The sequence below is a fragment of the Lissotriton helveticus genome, chromosome 3_2, assembly GCF_964261635.1.
Source record: "Lissotriton helveticus chromosome 3_2, aLisHel1.1, whole genome shotgun sequence".
In the NCBI taxonomy this organism is placed as follows: domain Eukaryota; kingdom Metazoa; phylum Chordata; class Amphibia; order Caudata; family Salamandridae; genus Lissotriton; species Lissotriton helveticus.
The window spans coordinates 440423847-440448623 of record NC_136062.1 but is presented as its reverse complement, the minus strand read 5'-3'; the positions used below and the strand labels follow the sequence as shown (position 1 = coordinate 440448623).

The 24777-nt window shown below is 46.2% G+C and overlaps 1 protein-coding gene across 2 annotated transcripts in view; it reads right to left on the bottom strand.

Moving 5' to 3' along the window:
- TTC17 (tetratricopeptide repeat domain 17) overlaps positions 1-24777 on the bottom strand; it is a 516894-nt gene that overhangs the window by 125890 nt on the left and 366227 nt on the right. For both annotated transcript variants that reach the window (XR_013609678.1, XM_078684342.1), the window contains exon 18: positions 5026-5282. Coding sequence is in view for 1 of the 2 variants with exons in the window: in XM_078684342.1 (XP_078540468.1) it covers positions 5026-5282 (257 nt within the window). In the remaining variant the exon portion in view is untranslated. The remainder of the gene's footprint in view (positions 1-5025; positions 5283-24777) is intronic.

Sequence of the window (24777 nt, the reverse complement as noted above, 5' to 3'; positions counted from 1 at the left end):
TGGCATAGGGTCCACGACCCCACCCGCCCTGTTTGTTGAAGTACCACATGGCAGTGGTGTTGTCCGTGAACACCTGACTACACTTCCCCGGACAGAGGGAAGGAATGCCTTTGTTGCAAGTCCGATCGCCCGAAACTCCAAAAGGTTGATATGGATTCGGGACTCCGCCGGAGACCAGAGGCCTCTGATCTCCGCCTCTCGCACGTGGCCGCCCCATCTCAGGAGGGACGCATCCGTCACCACTGTGTGATCTAGTTGGGGAAGGGAGAGGGATCTTTCATTGACCAAATCGCGATTCGTGACCCACCACTGCAACTGTCATGCAGTGCCCTCCAAGATCTGGACGGGATCGGACAGGTTGCCCTGATGATGTGCCCAATGGAACTTCAGGTCCCACTGCAGAGCCCGCATATGCTATCTGGCATTCTGCACTAGCAAGATGCAGGAGGCCATTAGGACCAGGAGCCAGAGTGTCATCCTGACAAACCCGGGATAGAGGCTGAGAGATCGGAATCATAGCCTGAATATCCTGGACTCACTGCTCGGGAGGATAAACCCGAAACTGCTTCAAATCCAGAACCGCTCCGATGAAGGGGGGCTTCTGAGAGGGACTCAGATTTAACTTCGGCACGTTGATGGAGAACCCCAGCAAATGCAGGAGGTCGGCCATAGTCTGGAGGTGGGAGATGACTGCCTGGTGCGAACCTGCCTTTAACATCCAGTCGTCGAGATAGAGGGAAGACTGGAACCCCTGATCTGCGCAGATGAGCTGTGACCATCACCATCACTTTCGTAAACACCCGAGGTGCACTGGTAAGGCCGAAGGGAAGCACGGCAAACTGAAAGTGCTCTTGGGGGAAAATATCGTTTACAACGAAACTTTTACCCCGCACTACCATTACAACGCAGGTATTACAACGAAAGTCGTTACAACGACTTTCGCTGGAGGGCGCTCTAAGATAGGGAATAGTTTAATTTAATATCCAACACCTTCCCTGCTATCCACGGGGATTGGAGTTGGAATAGTAAATTAAACTATTCACTATCCAGCGCCCCCAACGCAAGTCGTTGTAACGACTTGCGTTGTAAAACCTGCGTTGTAATGGTACGCGTGGTAAAAGCACGCGTTGTACCGTCATACATCCGCTCTTGGCCTACCGTGAACCGCAGGTAACGCCGGTGGGCCGGCATGACTGGGATTTGAAAATATGCGTCCTGCAAGTCCAATGCTACCATTCAGTCTCCAGGGTCGAGGGCAGCATAGATCTGAGCTAGAGTCAACATCTTGAACTTCTCCTTCTGGAGGAAGCGGTTGACGTTCCTGAGGACCAAAATGGGACGCAGGACCCCTTTGTCCTTCTTGAGGACCAGAAAGTAGTGGGAATAACAACCATGTCCTACTACTGGCCCAGGAACACGATCGATGGCCCCTTGGCTAAGAGGGCCGTGACTTTAAGCTGGAGAAGCGCAAAATGGTCCTCCGACATGCAGTGGAACTGAGGTGGCATGGCTGGAGGGGCAGACTCGAGGAGGAGGGTGTTGCCCCTTCGGATGATTTGTAGCATCCACCTGTCCGAGGTAACGGAACGCCAGTGAGGAAGGCGATGGCGAATCCTGCCCCCCGGGTGTGCCCCAAATCTCAGACTAGGAAGGCTTTGAAGCGAATGCTGCGGGGGCGGAGGTGGACTGGCCAGCATGCTGGCCCCTTGTCCCGCCGCGGCGGGAACCATGTCCGCGGAGAGGTTGGTTCTGCACAGGCTTCTGGCTGACGAACATTTCGGGCGCCCCTTCCGTGGCCACGAAAGGGACGAAAAGCAGACGTGGCTGGACGCTTGGTGGAGACACCCAAGAACTTGGCCATGGCCCGGGAGTCCTTAAAACGCTCCAGCGCACTATCTGCCTTATCACCAAATAGGCGAGTACCATCAAAAGGCATGTCTTTGTACATCCTCTGAAAAAACAGTGGACCGCAACCAGGCGTGGCGACTAGGGCCCCTGTTGTGGAAATCGGCCTACCCAGTGAGTCCGCAGTGCCTAGTCCACACATGATGAGGAACTTTGCTGCATCTTTCCCCTCTGCAACAGCTTGGGAAAACACTGTCCGAACCGCCTCCGGACACAGAGGCAGCACCTACGCAACCATATTCCACACAGCGTGGGAATAGCGGTCCAAGAGGCATGCGATGTTCACCGACCGCAGCCCTAAGCTGTCCGAACTGTTCCAGCTTCTTGGAATCCTGATCCGGCGGAGCAGTATGTAACAAACTTTGGGAAGTGGAGGCTTGAATGACCAAGCTCTCCGGGGTAGGGTGGGTTGTCAAAAAAGCAGGGTCACCCAGGGCCGGGCAATGGCGCCTGGCTACGTTTTTATCCACAGGAACCCCCGTGGCTGGTCTAGACCAGGTGCCCATCAATACGTCAGTTAACGCCACATTGAATGGTAGCAGGGGCTCCATAGAGCTTGCCGCCGGCAGAAGTACTTCAGTGAGGAGATTAGTTTTGGACGTCACCGTAGGCAGATCGAGGTCAAGGGCCTCAGCCGCTCTACGGAGCACCACAGTGTATGTGGCGCCCTCCTACATAGCCACAGCAGGAGGAAAAGAAAACTAGGGTTAGAGGAAAGGTCAAGGCCACCTGCATCCTCCAACTCTTCTGTCCATTCCCGTTCCGACCCGCACTGACGTGCAAGAGGGTCCTCAGACCCCTCCCAGTCGTCCCCTTCCTCCACTGCCCATGGAACAGGCTGCGGCAGTGAGGGAGGGACAGGGGAATAAAGATGGTCCGGCTCCGTGTCCCAATTAGGATCCCAACCAGGAACAAAATTGTCCAGGAACCCAGGCAAGGGCGGTGGTGGAACGAACGGAACCCACTGCGGCGCCGGAGCCGCTGGCGGAGGACCTTGCGGGGCCGGAGCCTAGGAAGGGCTCTCCGCTGGACCGCGGGGTCCGAAGGCGCGCTGGCGGGAGCCTGAGGCCTGAAAAGGCGGTTCATGGCAGCAAGAAAATCTTGCTCGTGGGCACGAGTCGCCGACGGACCCGTATAAGGTGGGTAGGCCGTGCCGCTAGGTAGGCCAAAGGAGCCGCTGGAGTGGGACCCTCAGCCCCCTTGTCCATGTCCGGAGACTGACAGGGGACGTCGGAGAGCGAAAACGCTTCTTCAACTTCTTCTTATGACGTCTCTTACCCGAATAAGAGTGTGAAGACTTCGAACCCGAGGAGTGATGGTGAGGATTTAAATCCAGGCATTCCTACGTGGCACCAGGAGTAAAACACTCAAAAATGGAAGACAAAAAGTCTCAAAAGTTTAGTTAAAAAATTATTAGGGTAAGTGCTCTAACAGGATCTGTGCTTGCTGGCGCGGAAAAAGAAAGAACTGACGTCTTCGTGATTGGGTGGTGCCTAAGTAGCCTGCGTGACGTCATCTAGGCACCTACGACGCCAGTGACGTACGCGGAGCTTCACGATGCCACCTTCCGACGCGCAGGGGTACTGCTGACGAAAATTTTACGGATCCAGTCGAACGCCTGGGGATATTCTAAGGTAAGGAATCTATCACTAAGGTGTCTCTTTCAGATAGTGGCATACTTTATCCTTCAGATAGTGGCAAACATTAAACTACCCAACATATGCAACAGCATAAAGTTACACACTGCTCTCCAGTATGTTTTAGCTCACATCACAGATTGCATATGTATTTTTCATACCAGTAATCAAGATGTCTTTCATAACTATCAAGAGACCAACATTTACATGATTGTTGCGGGGAGACCTATAATCATCTATTGTAAGCAATAAAATACCCTCTATAGTATATAAAGGTAATTTCAAGGTACGTTGGAATTTTATGACCATATAAGGTAGTCTGCCTTTGTTACACTACAGTGTGCATTGTTCGTTTACTCCTCAGTGACTCCCAATACCCTTATTAGATAGGGCCTACTGTCTCCCACCTATTACTTTATGTACTGTGCACACTTATTGATCCTGTGTATTCCCCTAAATAGAAACACACCCAAGTTTGTTGGGTATCACAGATCTGAGGGCACCCGTTTATCCTTACGTTGTCACAAGAGGCTAGTGTGTACGTCTTCCCCCACATCCACAGCCTTTTATTGGTAACCAGGTCTTCCCATAGGTGGACACTATCATAGTTGTGAAAACACTAATTAGTGTGGATCCAGAGAGGATTCATGGATGGCTCGTGATACTTTTAGGGCTTAGGTTTCACAACACGGTGGTGCTTACAGCATTTCTGTAAAATGTATCAATATGTAGATACATGTATAAACATAGCAAAAGCAATTAAATCAATTTCAAAAACAGGAAGCAAAAGCAAATAAATCAATTTCAAAAACAGGAAAACACTGCTTTGAGGAAGCCCATGTCACAGGGTGGAGCTCTGAGAGAATCATGCTTCAGCCAGAGTCGGCAACAACAGGGACACTACCTATAGAAACCTATGTAGGCAACTTTAATGAGGGACCAATAACATCAGAGGCCATTGATCAATCTGATTGTAGACTGTCTGAATGCAAAGGAAATGAAAAATACATTATTGTGTTATTTAATTTACCCCTAATCCACAAGAGTAATAGACCTGGAGGGTCCAGTATTACTGCTACTGTATACATTTAGAACCATGTTTTTAAAAAAGGGCTTCATTTTACTGTTACGCCTATTTCAGGCTCTGCCAACTGTAAGATTCAGGAAGTGAGACACAGGGATAAAGGAATTTACCCAAGAGCTCACAACCTGGATAGAAGTGGATGTTAAAATTCTAAATCTGGACTTCAAGCTCAATCTACAACAACCACAGAAAGCGAACCTAAGAGCAATAATACAAAGCTCACCTTTTGATTAAGAATACAATTTCAAAGAGGAAAATCAATGCACAATAACTGCAGAATTGCTATTATTTTAGGCACCGTGTACAAAGGATACCCAGAGTATTAAGAGCTGCGGATCAGACAGCTACTATTTCTTGAAGAACAAGAATACAATCTATTAAAGTATTACCAGTTCTTACCCATTCAGCCTCGTCATCACCATCATCTTCACAGTCCCCAAAGCAGGAACCAGAGAGCCCATCCTGAGAACCTTTTTTTAGGACCCGAATGCCCTGAAGGTCCATTCGACGACCTTTCACCTCCAGTGCCCCCTCAAAGGCTTCCAGAGGCCAGGAGTTCTCAAATTCGTCAACCAAGGCGAGCATCTCTTCAGACATGTGGGAGTCTCCCGGACTCTGCTGTTCTTCACTGTTATTGCCTTCCACAATGACAACATCTGAAAACACATGACAACACTACTTAAAACACAATGCATCAATAGGAGGAAGAGCAACAAGATCAAGCACAAGGCAAAGGCAGGCTTCTAGCAGAAAAACACAGAACAAGCCATCAGATGTAGAGTCTACGGTTCACGCCATCCTACTCTTGATAAGCTACCAAACAATGTCAAGTTCATCACAACGTCCTGACATTATTACATCAAACAGAATCAAAAAGGAAAGCAAAAGTTCAATAAACAAAGGAGGAACAAGTGCCAAAATTAGGTAGATTGAATTGAATTTATATTTGCATAGCGCATAGATACCGACGCCTCGCAGCGCTTATGGACCGAACAGGCAGAGGAACAGCAACGTTAGAGCGTTGCCTTGCAGAGATGGGTTTTCAAAAGTTTGCGGAAGGCCAGCAGATTACTTTCCCTCCACAGAGTGGAGGGGAGAGTGTTCCAAAGGTTGGTTGAGTTCAAGGAAAAAAGAGCGTTCGCCCCATCCAGTTTTTCGTATTTTCTTCGGAGTAGCCAGAAAGGAGAGGCTTGAACAGATTCCTGGTGGGGTGATAGAGGGTGACAAGGGAGTGGGTGATAACCGGACCGATCTTCCGTATGGCTCTGTGAGCCAAGCACATGGCTGTGAACAATATCCTGGCCGAGATTGGGAGCCAATGGAGTCTCATTGGTGTTGGTTTCACAGATTGTCTTCGGGGAATCTGGAGAAGTTGGCGGGCCGCACAATTCTGGATCATTTGAAGTTTATGGATAGTAAATTGGGGAGCTCCCAGATACAGAGCATTTCTGTAGTTCAGGCGAGAAAGTATAAGGACCTGTACCATTATCCTTCTCGCCTGGAAGGGAAGGAGACAGAGGATTTTACGCAGCATTCTGATCAGGCCAAAGCAGGTGGCTGAGAGCTTAGTGGCCTGATGGTTAAAGCTGAGGGAGCTGTCGAGCCACATGCCAAGGCTCTTGATCTGTGCCGCTGGAGCAGGTCCAAAACAAACCGGCCACAAGAGAGCAAGGTAGATACGGGGTAATATAGCATCTTATGGTCAGGCTTCATCATGGAGTACGAATAGCACCACAAGCTGAAAGATTTGAAGGCTAAACACTGTCTAACAAGGCTTCCTGATCGGTGGATGGATCAAACATATGAATGGTGAGTGGTGCCTGACGACTGTTACTTGCAAATGGCAGCAATACATTGTGAAATAGGAGTCATTTCTATCCATTGTCAAAGGTGCAGGAATGCACTTCCATACCCTTATTAGGCTTGGCAGTCACTGACTCATCACTGAGTATTGCCTCAGGTGAGCAACCAATGAACTGCAGCATGGAGTTTGAGTACTATCACGATGGAGTAGGACACAGCATGTTCCCTCAACCTTGGGACTCCCCAAGTCCCCACCATCCCTGTAGTGTGGAAGAGTTCTGCCCACACGAACAGTCCTACAGAAAGCAAATTGTAGTCATGGACCAGACTGAAAGACACAATTCTGCTCAACCGTAGCATCCTAATTACTATAAAATCTACATTTAAATAGTGTCACAGAGGGACTACTTCCGAAAATACCAGACATCACAAGCTATGGAATTAGCTACACTACGACATAAGCATTATTGTCTGCACATGCAGGGACTTGACGTCAACCACAGTTAGGGGGGTAAGCCCCGTGCAAGAGTGCATAAAAAGGGGGGTCATGAATTGCTGTTATTGGCTTGCAGAAATGGGCCTTCAGGCTATTAGTGCATTCTCCACCCACCCCCAGGTCAACAAGCCCAAAACAGCCATCTCAGTAAGAGCAGGAGCAGCCTTTCACATGAAGCGCAGGGAATAAAGAAACTGCTCCATTTTTCTGCAGCGCTTCTACCTTCTACATCAAAGTAGCAATTTCTGACAAGCGTGCCTGGGCGCCTCTCTTGATTTCCTAATGGGGAATCCCAAAGAAAAGCATGGCTCCCTAGGCAACTGCTGAGAGGTAGCTAATGCTGTTGCTGCGCTCAACAATGCCCATAGTGTCTGCCCTTGAGCTGGAGAGACTGTGGGTGGTGAAGCATAGTAGCCCACCAGCACACCAGAGGAGCTGGCAGCAGATGTAGGAAGCTGGCTCTGTATATACTAAACCAAAGTGAGGTATAGAGTGCACAGAGTCCAGTGGAACCCCAAAGGTAGGTAAAGTAGATACCACCACAGTCTCTATTTGGGGTAGTGTGGTTGAACAGTAAGGCTTTATCAGAGGGTAGTGTTAAGCATTTGTGGTACACGCTCAACCAGCCAATGAAATCACACACTCAAAAGACTGAATTTCAGACCAATTTTGTATTAAAATATTCCTTTAGTTATTTTATTTCCTATAACCAAGCAAACCTGGCACAGGTAAGCAATAAATACTTTACAGTAGTAATGCAGTTGTACCACAGTTTGGATTGCAATTGTAAATGTACTTTGATTTGATTATAATGGTGTTACTGATAATGCAATGCTTTTCAGAATACAGTACATATACTTTGTATAGGATTTTTAGTAAAATATCATGTAAGTTACTTTTCAGATTACTTTTCTTACACAGTGCAGTATACCTGGATACTGCACTAGAACATCTCCTGTAAACAGGTAAGTAAAGGCATTTTTCTTATTTAGTTACTGTTTTAAAGGATGTCTTAGATTTTCCAACTCCAGACAGAAACTTTTCATAGAAAAACAGTCAATGTTATCCTATGGAGGAAAATAGTGTCATCGGTTATCGGGCAAGTACTTTGTTGTGGGAGTTGGTATTCTGGGGTTGGACTCAGGGGTCCCCCTGGGTCAAGGATGCACTCTTGTTACACCCTCAGCGGCACTAGGGCGGCCGGGTGCAGAGTGCTGAGGCCCAATGTTATCCAATGGGGGATAGATGGCCTCCGGTTGGTGGCTAACGAGCAGGCCACTGGGTTGTGGGAGCAAAGCTCCTGGACTTAATTTCAGCACAAATGGGGGTTTAGACCAGCACAAAAGATGCACCCTCAGAGGCACTGGTGCGGCCGGGTGCAGAGTGCTGCTTTGGTGTCAGAAGCCCTGTAGCTTTCAATGGGGAGCCTTGGGTTTGCAAAAGCGCTGTAGGCTCGGGACGAAGGTCTTCTGGGTTCTACCACCACTTGGAGAGGTAAGTTGTGATCTTGGGGGTTGGTTAGGCACTGTCGGTTGGGCCACCCAAGGACGTGGGGCGTCGGGTGCAGGGGTGCCTTTTAGGGTCAGATCTCCTTACCAGCTCCTGGTCGCGGTTCGGAGGATCTTCCAGTTTGAGGCTGCAGGCGTCGGCTTGAGGCAGGTCAGGGGTCACCAGATCTCGAGTTAGGATCGCCGGGGAGACCTCCTCTTTGTGTTAGGGGACTCGAACACGGCCCGTGGGTGTTGGGTGCCGAGTGGTGCAAACTCGCATATCCTTGCAGAGCTGGAGAACATGGTTGAACAAATCTGGTGTTCACGGGTGACAGTCTTTGGGATGGGAGGCAGGGAGGTCCTCCAGGTTTCTCGAGGTTGCTGGCTGCAGGACACACCATGATTTTGCTGGAGCAGGTTCAAGGTGGGGACAGGCTGGTAGGGATAGGGCCAAGTCAGTGGGCGTCCTCCTCTTGTTAGCTTTGGCACGGCTGTTTGGTCCTTTTTCTTTTCTTGTTTCTTATCTGACTTTTTGGTTCAGAGCTGCCCCCTAAATACTGTATTAGGGAGTTTGAGGTCAGTAGACAATGGGTTACTGACCGTAGGGTGACTACACCCTTGGTGTGCTCACCCCACGTGGTGGAGTGAGCACAATCCCTAATCCTGATTGGGGGGGCCTGCCATTCACAAGATGGCGGGCACTGAAGAGTGGGCTTCACCTCGCCTCCCCCACCTGAGGGCTGTGGTTGGCAGAGGTGAGCACACCTTCTGGGCTGGCTAATTTTGTCCGCCTGTCTCCCCGCCGAAAAGGAGGGGAGACAGGAAAGGGGCCAGCTCCTGACAGCAGGAGAGGCTGGGGGTCGCATTACAAAGGCTGCCAAGCATTTGAAGCTTCCCTGCCACAGATGGCTCTTCCTGGCCTGGGGGAGGTGTGAATACCTGCGCCCAGGAAAGACTTAGTTTCTGCGCTCAGAGAGCGGAGGCTCCCACCCTAGGGGTCCAGAAACATGTCTCGTGGTGGCAGGCTGGTGTGCACCAGTCAGGGAACCCACCAGAGGCTGGCCGTTTTTCAGGGTGTGTCTCAGAGATGCCCTGTGAGTGCATTTTTCATAAATTCCACACTGTCATCAGTGTGGGTTTAATGTGCTGAGAAGTTTGATACCAAATTTCTCAGTTTTCAGTGTAGCTATTATGGTGCTGTGGGGTTCGTAATGACAAACTCCCAGCACCATATACTCTTAATAACAGCACTGCACTTACAATGTCTAAGAATGGACTTGGACACTGTAGGGGTAAAGACCTCATGCACCTGTACCCTCAAGACTGGTTTAGGGCACCCAGCTAGAGGGGTGACTGATTATGCCAGGGAAGTGGGTTGTAGACATGGCACTCTGAGATGGGTGCCATGTCGACTCGTCACTGTGTTTTGCACCGAAACACGCAGCCTGCAAAGGCAGTGTGTGTTTGTAAAGATACAGGGCCTCTAGGGATGGCACAATACCTGCTGCAGCTCTTAGAGGTCTTCCTTGGTCCCTGGTCACAGTGCCCTGGGTACCTGTGGTACCGTTTACCAGGGGATGCCCTATGGCCAGAGATGCCAATTGGGTTTGGGTACAGTTTTGGGGAAAAAACATAGGCCCTGGGTACCTGATTGGCAGGGACCCAGGGCACATCAAGTTAAAGGTGCATCCGTAGTCTGGCAAAAAGTGTGGGGGTGGGAGGTTACTGCAACAGAGACCCAGCTTCTCACAATGTCCCCTTGGCAGGTCTTGACCAGTAACTGTAGACCACAACGGATGTATTCTGATTAGCTGTCCAGCTCCAAACATTTTACTTGGGGGCTTAATTACATTATATATTTTACTAAGTGTGCAAATACTTGTTACCTGGAATAAGCGGGGAGTGAGCAGAAAGAACACGCTACCCACAAAAAAAACCGATCATAAGTGGAGGGTATAAACGATTAGACAGTCGAAAAAACTATTTGAAGCTCACGTTGCTACATGAAGTGATGAGAAACTATTGTCCTGTGAGGCAGACCTCGAAATATCATGCTTCTGTGCTCTATACTTATTTTATTCCCCAGATTTATAGAGTGCATGGCTACCCGACAAAGGGCTTCCCAGCGCTATCTGATCTAGCTAGAATGAGAATAACTTGGGTGACTGGGGAAAGGAATATGCTACTTACCAGTATGCATCTGTCCTTGGCATGTAGGGCTGCTGATATTCATATCTTGTGCATAGATCGCCGCCTAGTGTTGGGTCCGGATGATTGCACATTGTTGTCCTGGAAGAGTCTTCGTAGTATCACGAGATAGGTGGCTCCTCCCCTGGACTACAGTGCGCATGGGCATCCCTTCCAACCTCAGATTGTTTTTCGCCATTGTGGCAGGGATAGAGTAGGAATCAGTAAGAGATGTCCATGCTATAGATTAATACTGAGTGCTACAGCTGCGACAGGCACCGGGGAGGAGGGAGAGCGATATGAATATCAGCAGCCTTACATGCCAAGAACAGATGCATACTGGTAAGTAGTAGTAGTAGTAAGTTAGTGTTTCACTTTGGGTATTTCTCGCTTTATTCTTGGTGACTAGGACTTTCTTGTTGTACTTTTCTGGATACACTTACTCGGTGTATATAACTGTGAATATTAAGTTAAGGTTTATGCTATGTAATTTTGGTTACTGTATTAATTACAGCCCTGAAGAAGTCTGTATGTCATAGACTGACTAGACGAAACACGTGTTGGCTGTTACACTGTTATACATTGGATGAAGAAATCTGATGACGAATCTGATGAACAGATGAAATTAAAGATATATGAACATTGATTCTGTGTTACTCAAATTCAAGAAGAGTGCTTAGTGGATAACTGTTAATGTTTAGTCAATTTGACGCTGTATTAAGTAGTGGTAACCTACTTTTTCCACTTTGAGCACCAATTATACTTTATTTGCATTTACGTTTACTTATACACGCTGTGCGCTCCAATATAACTGTTACCAATTTAGTAAAATTGTTTGCATTGGTTAGGGAGCAGCCGCATAAGTCTAAGATGAATAGAGACAAGGAGGCAGAGCAATTATTTGAAAAATTAGTGGCAGGTGGCACAATTGGAGCTGCCATGGGACCACCTAAAGAGACGAAAAAAGAAGGCCTCAGAGCCAAGTTTGTTAAGCTTGAATCCCTGAAACGAACGGAGTTGAATAAATGGTGGGATGCCGCTACTCTGAAGCAATACATTAAACTCAATAGAATTCCACGTGGTCTTAGATCCCAGATCATACCCACCTACGAAGATCTAGAACCTGATCTTTATATAACATGGGAGAAGGAACTAAACACAAGTTCCAAAAATTTAATCAATATTCTAATAGAAAATGCAGAGAGAAAAATAGCAAAATTACTGGTAGAAATACAAAAAGTGGAAGATGAAATTAAAGAAATGAACCTTCCCGAAGCAACTATTAAGAACTATAACGTTTTGGATGATAAACTAAATGAACTACAAAATGATATCAAGCAAAGGAAGGCAAGAAAGATTAAACGCGACGAAAAAGACTATCGGTCAGGTCGAGTTTATACCTTTGCAAGGAAATTTGACTATCTCATTACTAAACCCACGACTGACAAACAAAAAAGCGGCACTCCATCAGCGAGTGACAGTGACCCTGGGACTAGTAACATCTCCAGTAGTGACAATGATGATAACTCTGAGACCGCTTCCCTTACACCAGTTGAGAATAATTTTTTAGTAGAGGTGCGCAGATTGCGCCGTGGAAACAGGGACTCAGAGAGGAACCGAGGGGCAATTGTAAAAAAAACAGGAGAGGTGGTAGAGGAGGTAGGAGGACAGGGAGGAAGGGTAGGCATGCGAACGAGATCATGGAAACCATAATTGAAAATGATGAAAATGATGTGGGTAATATTGAAATTGTGAACTTGTCTTCAACTGAGTTATCTGAGAGTATGATCAGTTTACTTAAAAAAGGTATGGGGTTTTGTCCTACTACTATGTCAGATTGGTATGTGACTAAAATTGATGTATTTAAGTTTGTAAGGAGGCTCAAACTGAAAAAGTACTTTGCCAATGTACCAGACAAACCCAAACATGCGAAAATAAAACCTGTAAGTGAAATTACCATTCAAGAACTCAAAGAAACTCAATTATTACTGTCCCATACTGAGAGAGAGGAAGATCCAGTGACCTTACTGAAACTATTGGATGATTTGGGGATAGATAGGTTCTTGAGTGAGGAAAGTGGGTTGAAAGAGAGATCCAAATGGACACCACAAGTAGCATCTGGTAGTACAATCGAAGCCTTTTTTAAGGCGGTGAATCAGGATATAGACAAGATCACTGATGCTAAATGTTTGCACAAAACTAAGAAGTATAAAGATAACCTATTGCCAGGAGAGAGACTAGCATTAAAAGAACTTACTGCTAATCCGGATATTACTATACGGAGAGCAGACAAGGGTGGGAACATAGTAATTTTGAATACAAGAGATTACAAAGAAGAAGTATATTCTCAATTGAACGATATTGTGTACTATGAAAAATTGCAAAGTAACCCTCTCATAAGTCTGTCCAAAATTATTAATGATCAATTGAAAACTTGGTATGAGGAAACTCTTATTGATCGTGATGAATTCCTATATTTGCAAGTTACCACACCGCGTGCACCATGCATGTATACGCAACCCAAAATTCATAAATCTATGGTTAAACCACCAGGCAGGCCAATAATTTCTGGTATTGGGGGGCCAACAGAGCGCCTTTCCCAATATGTTGACACTTTTTTACAGATTTATGTTAAAAATTTACCTTCTTTTATTGAGGACTCAAAACACGTACTCAACTTGATGAATGACCTGGTATGGGATGAGAGAATGATATTGGTTACACTCGATGTGGTATCTCTGTATACCAACATCGATCATGAATTGGGTATACATGCTATTGATTTCTTTCTAGGCAATAGGAGTGCAGAATACTTTGATCACAATCAGATGATTCTGAAGATGACAAGATTGGTGCTTCAGAACAACGTATTTCTTTTTGATGGAAACTGGTATAGACAACGCCTTGGTACCGCGATGGGTTCTAGGTTTGCTCCGTCCTTTGCGAACCTCTTTATGGGGTTCTTTGAGGCGGAGAGAATCTGGGGCCCATCCGGGAGAAAATGGATACAATATATCCACTATTGGGGGCGATACATAGACGACTGCCTTCTTGTGTGGACAGGCTCAGTAGATGAACTTAAAGGCTTTTTTGATTATCTAAATGATAACACACTGAACCTGTCATTTACCACCCACTATGACAAAAATAATATCAATTTTTTAGATATTGAATTATTCATCAAAGATAATAAAATTTGCAGTCGCATGTTCCGCAAACCTACTAGTTGTAATGCTGTTTTGCATGCTCGAAGTTGTCACCCTAATAGTCAAATCAAAGCGATCCCTTATGGTGAGATGGTAAGGGCGAGACGGAACTGTTCGATAGATATTGACTTTGAGCACAATCTTACTGATCTTACTAAGAGATTTCTTAAACGTGGATATCAGAGCAAAGTGGTTGAAAATGCAATAATAAGAGCAAAGAAACTCAAAAGGTCAAGTACTCTTAAAGACAAATCTGTTGTACTGAAAGAAAATCAGATTCGCCTAGTAACTAATTATGGTACTGATAGTGCTCAACTGTTCAGAATCCTGAAAAGACATTGGCATCTATTACAGATGGACAAAGATTTGACACCTTTCATTGGAGATAAACCAGGACTGACTTTTAGAAGGGGTCGTACCCTCTCTAATTTTATCAGTCCCAGTTACCCCCTGAAGACTACTGTTCCCGATTGGCTCACTGGGCGATCTACAGGCTTCCACAAGTGTGGAAGGTGTAGCTCCTGCAGATGGGCGGTGAATAAGATCAAGACTTTTAACTATAACAATACAGGAGAACACCTAATATGTTCATAAATTGTGATACCACTTTTGTTGTTTATGTTATAGTTTGTTCTTGTAAACAGATTTATGTTGGTAGTACCATTAGGAAACTTAAGGAGAGAATGGTTGAGCACTTTAGAGCTCTGAAAACAGGGGATACACGTTATCCCATTGCCTCCCACATTGTCAGAAACTTTCAAGAAAAAGAGAAACATACGTTTAAATATCATGGAATTGATCATATTAAACGTGATGTTAGAGGTGGGAATAGACAATTACAGTTAAGGCGCAGAGAAGTGATGTGGTTATTGAAACTCAAGGCAGTTGAGCGTGGTCTGAACATTGACCATGAATATGAATATTACTTAGGGCAAGAATAACCTGATGATGCTGTATATAATCTGGTATTGCTCTGATGTCATTCAATTAATGTACTGTATAACAATATACTATAACAACTGTTTTAATATAACTATGCTACAAAGGATCAATGAGACAGAATGATATTGTTTTATCTGATGTAACTGTATCTTTTACCCTGTCCTCCTTTCCATCTCCCTCGGTCTCCTGTATGTGCGATTAGATTATTCTGCTTATATTTATGCAGAATGGAAAGACCATCTGGACCCCGTTTGCTGAGGTGTATCGTCAGATGAAGGTCGGGTTACTTTACCACTATAAAGATTTTGATATTTAGATTCACACATAATGTGACATGCGGGTATGTAGTAATTGTAGAGCTGAATAATTATGGTGTAAAGGCCCATATAGTATTCATTTGTTTTAAGAATATATATGCAGGTTGATTAAACCACTATTTGATATGGTTCTGAATACTTTAGGTTGGTGAGCAATCATACACTTGATAATTATATGAACCCTGAATGACCTATGGATTTCGGTAATATTTTGTGATTATTTACGTGTATTCACAAGCACTAATGGAACTAAATAATAGCGCTCGCTAATCAAGTTGTTTGTTGTGACTGTACGAAATAATAATAGCTTCTATAATCCTAATTCTACTAATATACGGGTGTGGGTGGCTATTATTGATTATATAGTAGATATATATGCGAGGATATATTGTTTATACATATTGTTGAACAAAACGGAGAATCACCACTCAAAGATGGCGCCCGCGGTTTTGGCTATATATTGCCACTCAAAGATGGCGCGCGTGTAGAACGCGACCGCTTTGAACACGGAGGGAGCAGATATAAGGTGAGCCGGGTGCTGGAATAGTAGTTACAGAATACAATCGAGCTTATTTATTGAGTGCTTACTATAATACCGTTTTATTTTGATTGCAGCCTACCATTAAGAGACTATAGAGTTGCAAATACTTACTTACGATTTATTTGGACTTGGAATATTGCTGATTCACAAATTGGAGTTGAGATTTACATGGGAACCACTAATTGGACTACGAATTACTGTTTAAAGGTACTTATATGGAAATTAAAATATTAAGAATGATTATGATGAAATATATAGGGTTTATACTTTGAACATAGTGGAGTACTTTATGTACTGCGAGTATTTATACACTATAATGTATTACGTATTTGCTTAAAGAGAGCATATATCTGTTGATGGCATATGCTACTTGTGGTTTAGTTCTTCCTTTAAAAATACAATGTATATACAAGCAATGATAGATTATTTTTGGAAAAGAGAGTTTACGTGAAGTGACAGTTGCCTTATATTTGATTAGAAAATTGTGGATTGGACTCAGGAGATATACTGAACATTGAAGATTACGTATTACATGGTTTCACCCCTACAACATGGGTGAGTCCACTTGGGTAAATTTGTATATATTACGATGACCTATCTGTTGGTATAGTTGGTGACTGGGTCCCATTTGGTCTTTCAGGTTAATGATTATTACTAATTTTGACAACATCTGGATTGAAGTTAGGTATGTTACTCTTCCCCTTATACTTCAATCTAGTGGGAATGAGTGCTCTTTTCTGGGCATTAAACGTATTAGTGTTTCACTTTGGGTATTTCTCGCTTTATTCTTGGTGACTAGGACTTTCTTGTTGTACTTTTCTGGATACACTTACTCGGTGTATATAACTGTGAATATTAAGTTAAGGTTTATGCTATGTAATTTTGGTTACTGTATTAATTACAGCCCTGAAGAAGTCTGTATGTCATAGACTGACTAGACGAAACACGTGTTGGCTGTTACACTGTTATACATTGGATGAAGAAATCTGATGACGAATCTGATGAACAGATGAAATTAAAGATATATGAACATTGATTCTGTGTTACTCAAATTCAAGAAGAGTGCTTAGTGGATAACTGTTAATGAATATCAGCAGCCTTACATGCCAAGAACAGATGCATACTGGTAAGTAGCATATTCCGTTCGAGGCATGTGGGCTGCTGAATTCATATCTTGTGCATAGAATGTATAGCAGTCTCCCTTTTAGCGGTGGTTGCCTGTGCCAGCTGCGGCAGTCTGAAAAAGAGTCTTGAGAACAGCCTGTCCTACAGCTGCTTGGAGTGTACATCTACGCAGTAGTGTTTGGTAAATGTATGTATGGTAGTCCATGTGGCTGCTCTACATATGTCTTCTAGAGGAAACCTAAGCGACTGGGGTGTGGGGTCCCTCAGGGATCGGCACTCAGTCCGCTACTCTTTAATATTTATCTGGCACCACTTTTTACTATGATTGCCAAATCGGGGGTCACGGCAATCTCATATGCAGACGATACCCAGCTCGTCTTCCCCTACTCAGAAGTTTCGGAGGCAGCCTTCGGTAAATTTAAGGGGTGCCTCCGCGATGTAGCCAGCTGGATGAACACCAATAAATTAAAATTGAATGCTGGCAAGAGGGAGGTGATCTTTTTTGGGAAAGGCCTTCGCCCCTTCCTGGATTTGTGGTGGCCATCTGAGATGGGCCCTGCGCCTTCCCACAGCATAAAGGTTAAAAACTTGGGGGTAAGGTGGGATGAGAGCTTGGCCTTCTCCGCCCACATTCAGCAAGTGACAACAGGGTGCTTAAGCAAATTGAGGAATTTGCGTAAGTTCCTCTTGCTTCTTCCAGAAGACTGCCGAAAAATGGTAGTCCATGCGACGGTCACCTCTAAGCTGGACTACGCAAATGGCCTATATTTGGGCCTACCTAAATATTTGATTCAACGTTTGCAGACCGTGCAGAATGCGGCTGCGAGGCTGATAAAACACATTCCTTTCAAACAGCATGTCTCTCCGCATTTGCGCGAGCTGCACTGGCTTCCGGTGGCAAGCAGAATTAAATTTAAGGCGCTAACTCTGGCTTTTAGAGCCTTCCGTGGCACCTGTCCTAGCTATCTTAAAGCAAGACTCCCTAGGTATGAACAGGCGAGACTCTTACGGTCAAATTCCCTACTCCAGTTATACGCCCCACGAGTCAGAAAGGCGCGTTTGGGAGGCAGGACCTTTTCAGCAAACACGGCGTAGTTGTGGAACGCCCTACCGCCTGCCATTCAGTCAGCGACATCAGAGATTGGTTTCAGGAAGCAAATATAAACTTGGCTCTTTACTCAAAAGATCTGATTCACCGGCTTTACTTATTGTTCCCTCTGAGCTGCTCACATAGCGCCGGGACACCTCCTGGCGAGGTAGCTGTTCGCGCCCTAGAAATTTCTGTATTTCAAGCCGCCACCAAATTCACACAATGGATCACCCACAGCGCTGATAAATTAGCACCCCTGAAAATCCACCAGGCCAAACAATGTAGCAAGAAGGCCCCCTGGTTCAACGAAGACCTTAAGAAATCCACGAAGTTATGTCGCACCCTCGAGAAAACCTGGAGAAAAAACCCAACCACTGACAACCTGACCACCTTCAGAGACGCTATCCACAAACACCACCAATTAATCCGATCCACCAAGAAATCAGCATTCAAGGATCGACTCGACAACAACGCCCACAAGAGCAAGGAACTATTCAACATCGTCAAAGAATTTACAAACCCCACCACCGGCACCTACGACATCACTCCCTCCCAAGACCTCTGCGACTCGTTATCCTCTTTCTTCCACAGCAAAATCACCGACATACATAGCAGCTTTGAAAACCAATCCGAAGAACAGTCCACTCCACCCACACCCGAACCAAAACAGCACTCTCACAACCTCTGCGCCTGGAACCCAATCACTATGGAAGACACCATCTGCCTGATGAACTCCATCCACTCAGGCTCTCCAACCGACCCATGTCCCCACCACATCTTCAACAAAGCAGATTCCATCATCGCACCCCATCTCCGCGATGTCATCAACTGTTCCTTCAACTCCGCTACCTTCCCGGAAAGCTGGAAACATGCCGAACTCAGCGCCCTTCTGAAGAAACTCACAGCAGACCCCTCTGAACTTAAGAACTACCGCCCCATCTCACTCCTCCCATTCCCTGCCAGAGTCATTGAGAAAGCAGTCAATAATCAGCTCGCCGCCTTCCTCGAATCCAACAACTCCCTCGACCCCTCACAGTCCGGCTTCCGAGCCAAACACAGCACCGAAACCGCCCTCATCGCTGCCACAGACGACATCCGAACACTACTGGACAACGGAGAAACAGTTGCCCTCATCCTACTTGACCTCTCCGCCGCCTTCGACACAGTCTGTCATAACACCCTCATAAAACGCCTCAGCAATGTCGGAATACAAGGAAAAGCATTGGACTGGATCACCTCGTTCCTAGCCGGAAGAACCCAGAGAGTCCGCCTCCCCCCATTCAAATCAGAGGCCACCGAAGTCATCTGCGGCGTACCACAAGGATCATCTCTCAGTCCCACCCTCTTCAACGTTTACATGAGTCCCCTCGCATCCATCGCGCGACACCACAACCTCAACATCAACATCATCTCCTACGCAGATGACACCCAGCTGATCCTCTCCCTCACCAAAGACCCAAACACCGCCAAAACCAATCTACACGAAGGAATAAAAGAAGTAGCCGAATGGATGAAGAACAGCCGTCTAAAACTAAACTCTGACAAAACGGAGGTCCTCATCTTAGGATCATCCCCTTCTGCCTGGGACAACTCATAGTGGCCTCTGGCCCTGGGCGCAGCACCCATACCTACAGATCACGCACGTAACCTGGGCTTCATCCTAGACTCCTCCCTCTCGATGACCAGACAAGTCAATGCCGTCTCATCTTCATGCTTCAACATCCTTCGCATGCTCAAAAAAATCTTCCGTTGGATCCCCACCGAAACAAGAAAGACAGTCACCCATGCACTGGTCACCAGCCGACTGGATTATGGAAATACCCTTTACTCCGGGACCATTGCCAAACTACAGAAAAAACTCCAACGCATACAAAACGCTTCAGCCAGACTCATACTGGACACCCCCCGTCAAGCTCACATTTCCAGTCACCTGAAGGAACTCCACTGGCTCCCCGTCAACAAAAGAATAACGTTCAGTCTCCTTACCCACGCACACAAGGCCCTCTACGACCTAGGACCCGAATGATTCAACACACGTCTTTCCTTCTACAAACCCACCCGCCTACTACGCTCATCCAATCAAGCCATCGCTGCAATTCCGCGCATCCACAGATCCACCATGGGAGGAAGATCCTTCTCCTACTTAGCGGCAAAAACCTGGAATTCTCTACCCACTCACCTCCGTCTTACTCAGAACCACCCCTCCTTCAGAAAGCAACTAAAAACCTGGCTATTCGATAAATAATGCACCCACCATCCCTCAAGCGCCTTGAGACCCTCTGGGTGAGTAGTGCGCTATACAAATTACAGAACTTGAACTTGTATTAGTGTGTTGATGGCCCTGGCTGCAGTGTCTGCTACATCTAGAGCACATTTAATGGATGCGTTGGATATCAATTTCCCTTCCTGTATGAGAGTTTCCGCTCCTTCTTTGTAGGCATCAGGCAAATGTTGTAGCAGTTGCTCTAATGTGTCATAATGTGCCCTATCGTATCTGGCTAATAGGGCCTGTGTGTTGGAAATTCTCCAGATGTTAGCTGCTTGAGCAGCCACCCATTTACCAGAAGCTTCTAATACTTTAGATTCTTTGTCTGGAGGTGGAGCATCACCCGTCGTTTGGGAGTTGGCCCGTTTCCGAGCATTGGATACCCACCAAGGAGTCCAACGACAGCTGTCCCCGAATGTATGTAGGGTCCACAGGCGCCGGTCTGTATTTTCGTTTAATTCTAGGGTTAACAGCCCTTGCTCTTGTGGTTTGCTTGAAAATGTCTCCAGCGTGTTTGAGGACACCTTTTAACATTGGCAATGTCTTAACCGATTTCTCTGAAGTTGAGAAAGTGTCAAACAAGAAATCCTCCTCAATTGGGTCAGCATGCATGTCCACATCATGATTTTGTGCTGCCCTCTCTATTAACGCGTTAAACGCTGCTGTATCCTCTGTTGGCGAAGTTCTTACAGTTTAAGAAGGAGTATCAGGGATTGGTTGTGACTCCCCCTGGTCAATAGCATCTGTCAAGGATTGGATCAGGTCCTCCTGATCATCGCCTGCAGGGTAACTATATTGTTCATCATAGTCATACCCCATATGTAAATGTAAATGTAAATTGATACTTGTATAGCGCACTACTCACCCGCAAGGGTCTCAAGGCGCTTGTACGAATACCGCTGTGGAACCCATCCTGGCTTTCCCTGTGAGGTGTCCACTCCTGGGCACCCCCAAGGTGGAGGCCAGGCATCCTTAGCGTTGTGGGGGCCGTTGTGGAGATTAAGAAAGCTATTGCCCAGAGTTGCAGAGTGGGACTTCATGATTGGAATAGGCACCGAGGCGAGAATTATCAGGTCCGTGGAATTTTGAGCCCAAGACCCGCCGAGGCGGGGTATTGAACCCTGGTCCCGGGCTTGACCTCTGCATCAGGGTCTGCCGCTCTAACCATTGAGCCACACTTCTCCATATCCTCAGTAGAGCGTGTGGGAGAGCCTGCAGAGGTGTCCTGGCCATAGTACCTTACAGGTTCAAAGTAGACAGGTGAGGTTGAACAATCCCTTTTCTTCTTCAGTGGGATTTTGTATGACTCCAGAGGATTTTCCGACCTTATTTTTCGTTGATAAACTGCAAGTTTACCTGTGTCGGCGTCGATATGGAGCTTCGACTGATTATCATAGGAGTGCTCCTGGTACATAACATCCTCATCTAGTGGATGACTCCTTTTCCCTAGTGACGACGACTTGGTCGGTTCGATCCTTGTCTTTGGATCGACCACCTTAGGCCGTGCTGTTGGGGGCAGTCCGAACTTTATAGGTGGCTTTGGGCCCGATGTTGATATTGGACCGACAGACTTCACCTTGTCGTCGTGCTGTTGGCCTTGCGTGGACTTCGGTGTCTGTTGCGTTGGAGGCGCGCTTTTTTTCTTCGGTTCGACTTGCTCCTTGGAGGCGCCTTTAGGTTTCGGCTCGAGTGTTTTGCCGAGCTGTTGGTGTTCGACCCGGTGCCTCGGGTCGAGGGCTTTTGGAGACTCGAGTCCTTTGTTTGTGTCGCTGTCCGTCGACGCCGACCTCGTCGGTTCGACGCCCTTGGCCTTAGTGATGGACTTCAGCGCAACAATTTTTGTTTCGACACCCTTTGTGGTCGATCCAGCAGGGTCGCCGACGCTTTTTCTCGGCGTCGAAACTGATGCGGCCGCACTCTTCGATCCGAGGACTGTTTTCAGCAGTTTCGGTTTCGTTATTTTCTGGACAGCTTTCGGTTTCGCTTTCTGTAGGGCGACCGATGGCTCGTGTGAGATATTCTTAGCCGGGCCGTGACGCGGGGCTATAGAATGTTTGGTAAGATCTTGGCTAAGGCCTTGTGGCGATGCCTCGACCTGAGCCTTTGCAAGTCTTTGAGTGTCTTTTTGAGGCCCAGTACCCACTGTTGGGCCTGGTTCATCACTCGAGTCGTCAATGACGGCTCCGATGGGGGACATGTCGTCCTTTACCTCTTCGACGTGTTGTTCTTCCTCGACGCGTTCTTCGTCGTCTTCATAGTAGGTGGAGTCGTGCTCCGAACCTGGATCCGACGCTTGTTCTGGATCCTCAGCCTCGACGACCTCATCGTCGTCTTCATCGAAGATATTCACCGGGTCGGGCGCTGGCTTCGTTATCGTTTGTCTTGCTGCACGTCGGAGCCGAAGCTTCTTCTTCGACCGGAATCGAGCACAAGCTAGACAGTTGTCCTCGTTGTGGCCGGGTGATAAGCACTTGTTGCACACCGGGTGTACATCGATGTGCGGGTATTTGGTGTTACAAAGGGGGCATCGTTTGAACGGGCTCCGTTCCATCGACGATCGGGCCTCTGGTGTCAAAAAGGTCACGCGGCTCTCCTCGACGTCCTGCTTCGAAAAGAACTGGAACAAGAACTCGGCACCGATCGAATATACAATACCGACGACCCCGAAGGCCTTTTGGCCTTATAGAAAAGTTTCCAAACTTGAGTAAAGAAAAGTACATCCGAACCCAATGGCCGAAAAAAACAATCTGAGGATGGAAGGGATGCCCATGCGCACTGTAGTCCAGGGGAGGAGCCACCTATCTCGTGATACTTCGAAGACTCTTCCAGGACAACAATGTGCAATCATCCGGACCCAACACTAGGTGGCGATCTATGCACAAGATATGAATTCAGCAGCCCACATGCCTCGAACAGAGAGGTTTTTGGTTTCCTTCTAAAGCTAAGGAAGATTTTGTCTATTCTCAAGCTGATGGGCATAGAGTTCCAGAGTAGGGATGCAAGAAATGATAAGGAACGATCTCCACTTCTAGTCTCCTGACTCTGGGAACAGTGAGAAGCGCATGATCATCGGACCTAAGAACCATGGTGGCCTGGTGGCGGATAGTCAGCTGATGGACTTGATGGCATACTGAATCAAACAAATACTGGCAAAGCCAATAGGTCTTGGCTTTGGGTCCTACTGCCTACGAGTAGGAGGCAGGGAGTTTGGGGGCAAGTGGGGAGAACATGAAAGAGCTTGCAATGCGAGAGAGGCAGCAACAAGGTGTGAGGTGGTGGGTATTTTGGCAGGACAGAAGTGAGAGAGGTGAAAAACACAAGCACTTTCATAAAGTGCTAAAGCAAAAGAGAAAAAAATAGTTCCCTGAAATTGAGCAGTGGAAGGACAAAAGGCAGCCAATCAGAAAAAATGTTAGAGACTAGTAAAGAAGCAATGCTATAGGGGAGGGACAACAACAAGATGTACAAGCTGGAACAAGGAAAGCCAATGAATAAGAAACAAGCAATCAGGTGGCAATAAAGCACCCAATGCTACACAATGAGTAGCTGTAGGCCTCTATACATTCTTGGTAAGCCAACAATAGGTATTTTACAATTCTAAAATGCAATTTCAAGAAAAAAGCGTACTACTGACAGGATCACAGAGAAGAGTACCCCTGAAGGCAGCAATGGGAAAATCTTTTTGGATATCTCGAGATAGCAGAGGCAATTGATTGTGGGAGGGCATCACTCCACAGACCAAATAGTCCATCAAGGAAAAACACTCAAGTTTTCTTTGAGCTGAGTTTAAGACATTGGTCTCTTGATGCAATCTGCAACTGCAGAAAAAATAGCAGCAACAATGTGACTGAGCAAGTTCCAAGTTGCCAACTAGTGGCAGGATTATCATAGGGTTGTCTGCATATATCATGAATGAGACACTAAATATGATCAGCCACGAGTCTCAGGAGAGAATAACTGAGTGCATGATGGCCGCCTGACAAGTGCCTACCCTGAAGCCAAAAGATGTTCACACTAATAATGTGGCCTATTCACCTCAGTGTTTGCTCCATCACATATCAAAGCCACCTTTAACAAACCATAAACTGCCGAATTTCCTTGATCCAAACACAGCAGCTAATGAAGAGTAATATTCAATCTTTCAACAAGCAAATGTGTATTTTACTAGGGATGATCAAAGATAGTGATTGCACCCTCATGAGGTGATGAAAAACCGCAAAACTGTTGATCCAATCAATAACTATTTGTAAAGAAGGTGTAAATGCACAGGTCTCAAAGTCTAAAAAAAAAATGATTCACCCAGCAACATTCCCAAAAATATTTAATAGGGGTGCTTTCAGTATCGGTGTGCAGACAGAGGGGAGATGGGAGGGAGTAACAGCACTTTTAATCCATATCACTTGTTATCAAAGTGTATTATCTGAAGAATTCAGAGTGGGAATGTCTGTATGGTCACACCTGCTCTACTGCACTAAGGCCCCATTCTAACTTCCCAGTTAACTCCACAGGTAAATACTAGAAATGGAATTAATAGCTCTATATGGAATCTACTCCTAAATTATTTGGGAATGACAAGTTAAACTCTCCGGAATTGGGAATAACCTGCCAGACCTTTTAGCACCTGCTTTGAGCAGGAAATAAACATATGCATGGCAAATGAGGAGGGTTTAGCTTGGGAGGGTGCCTGG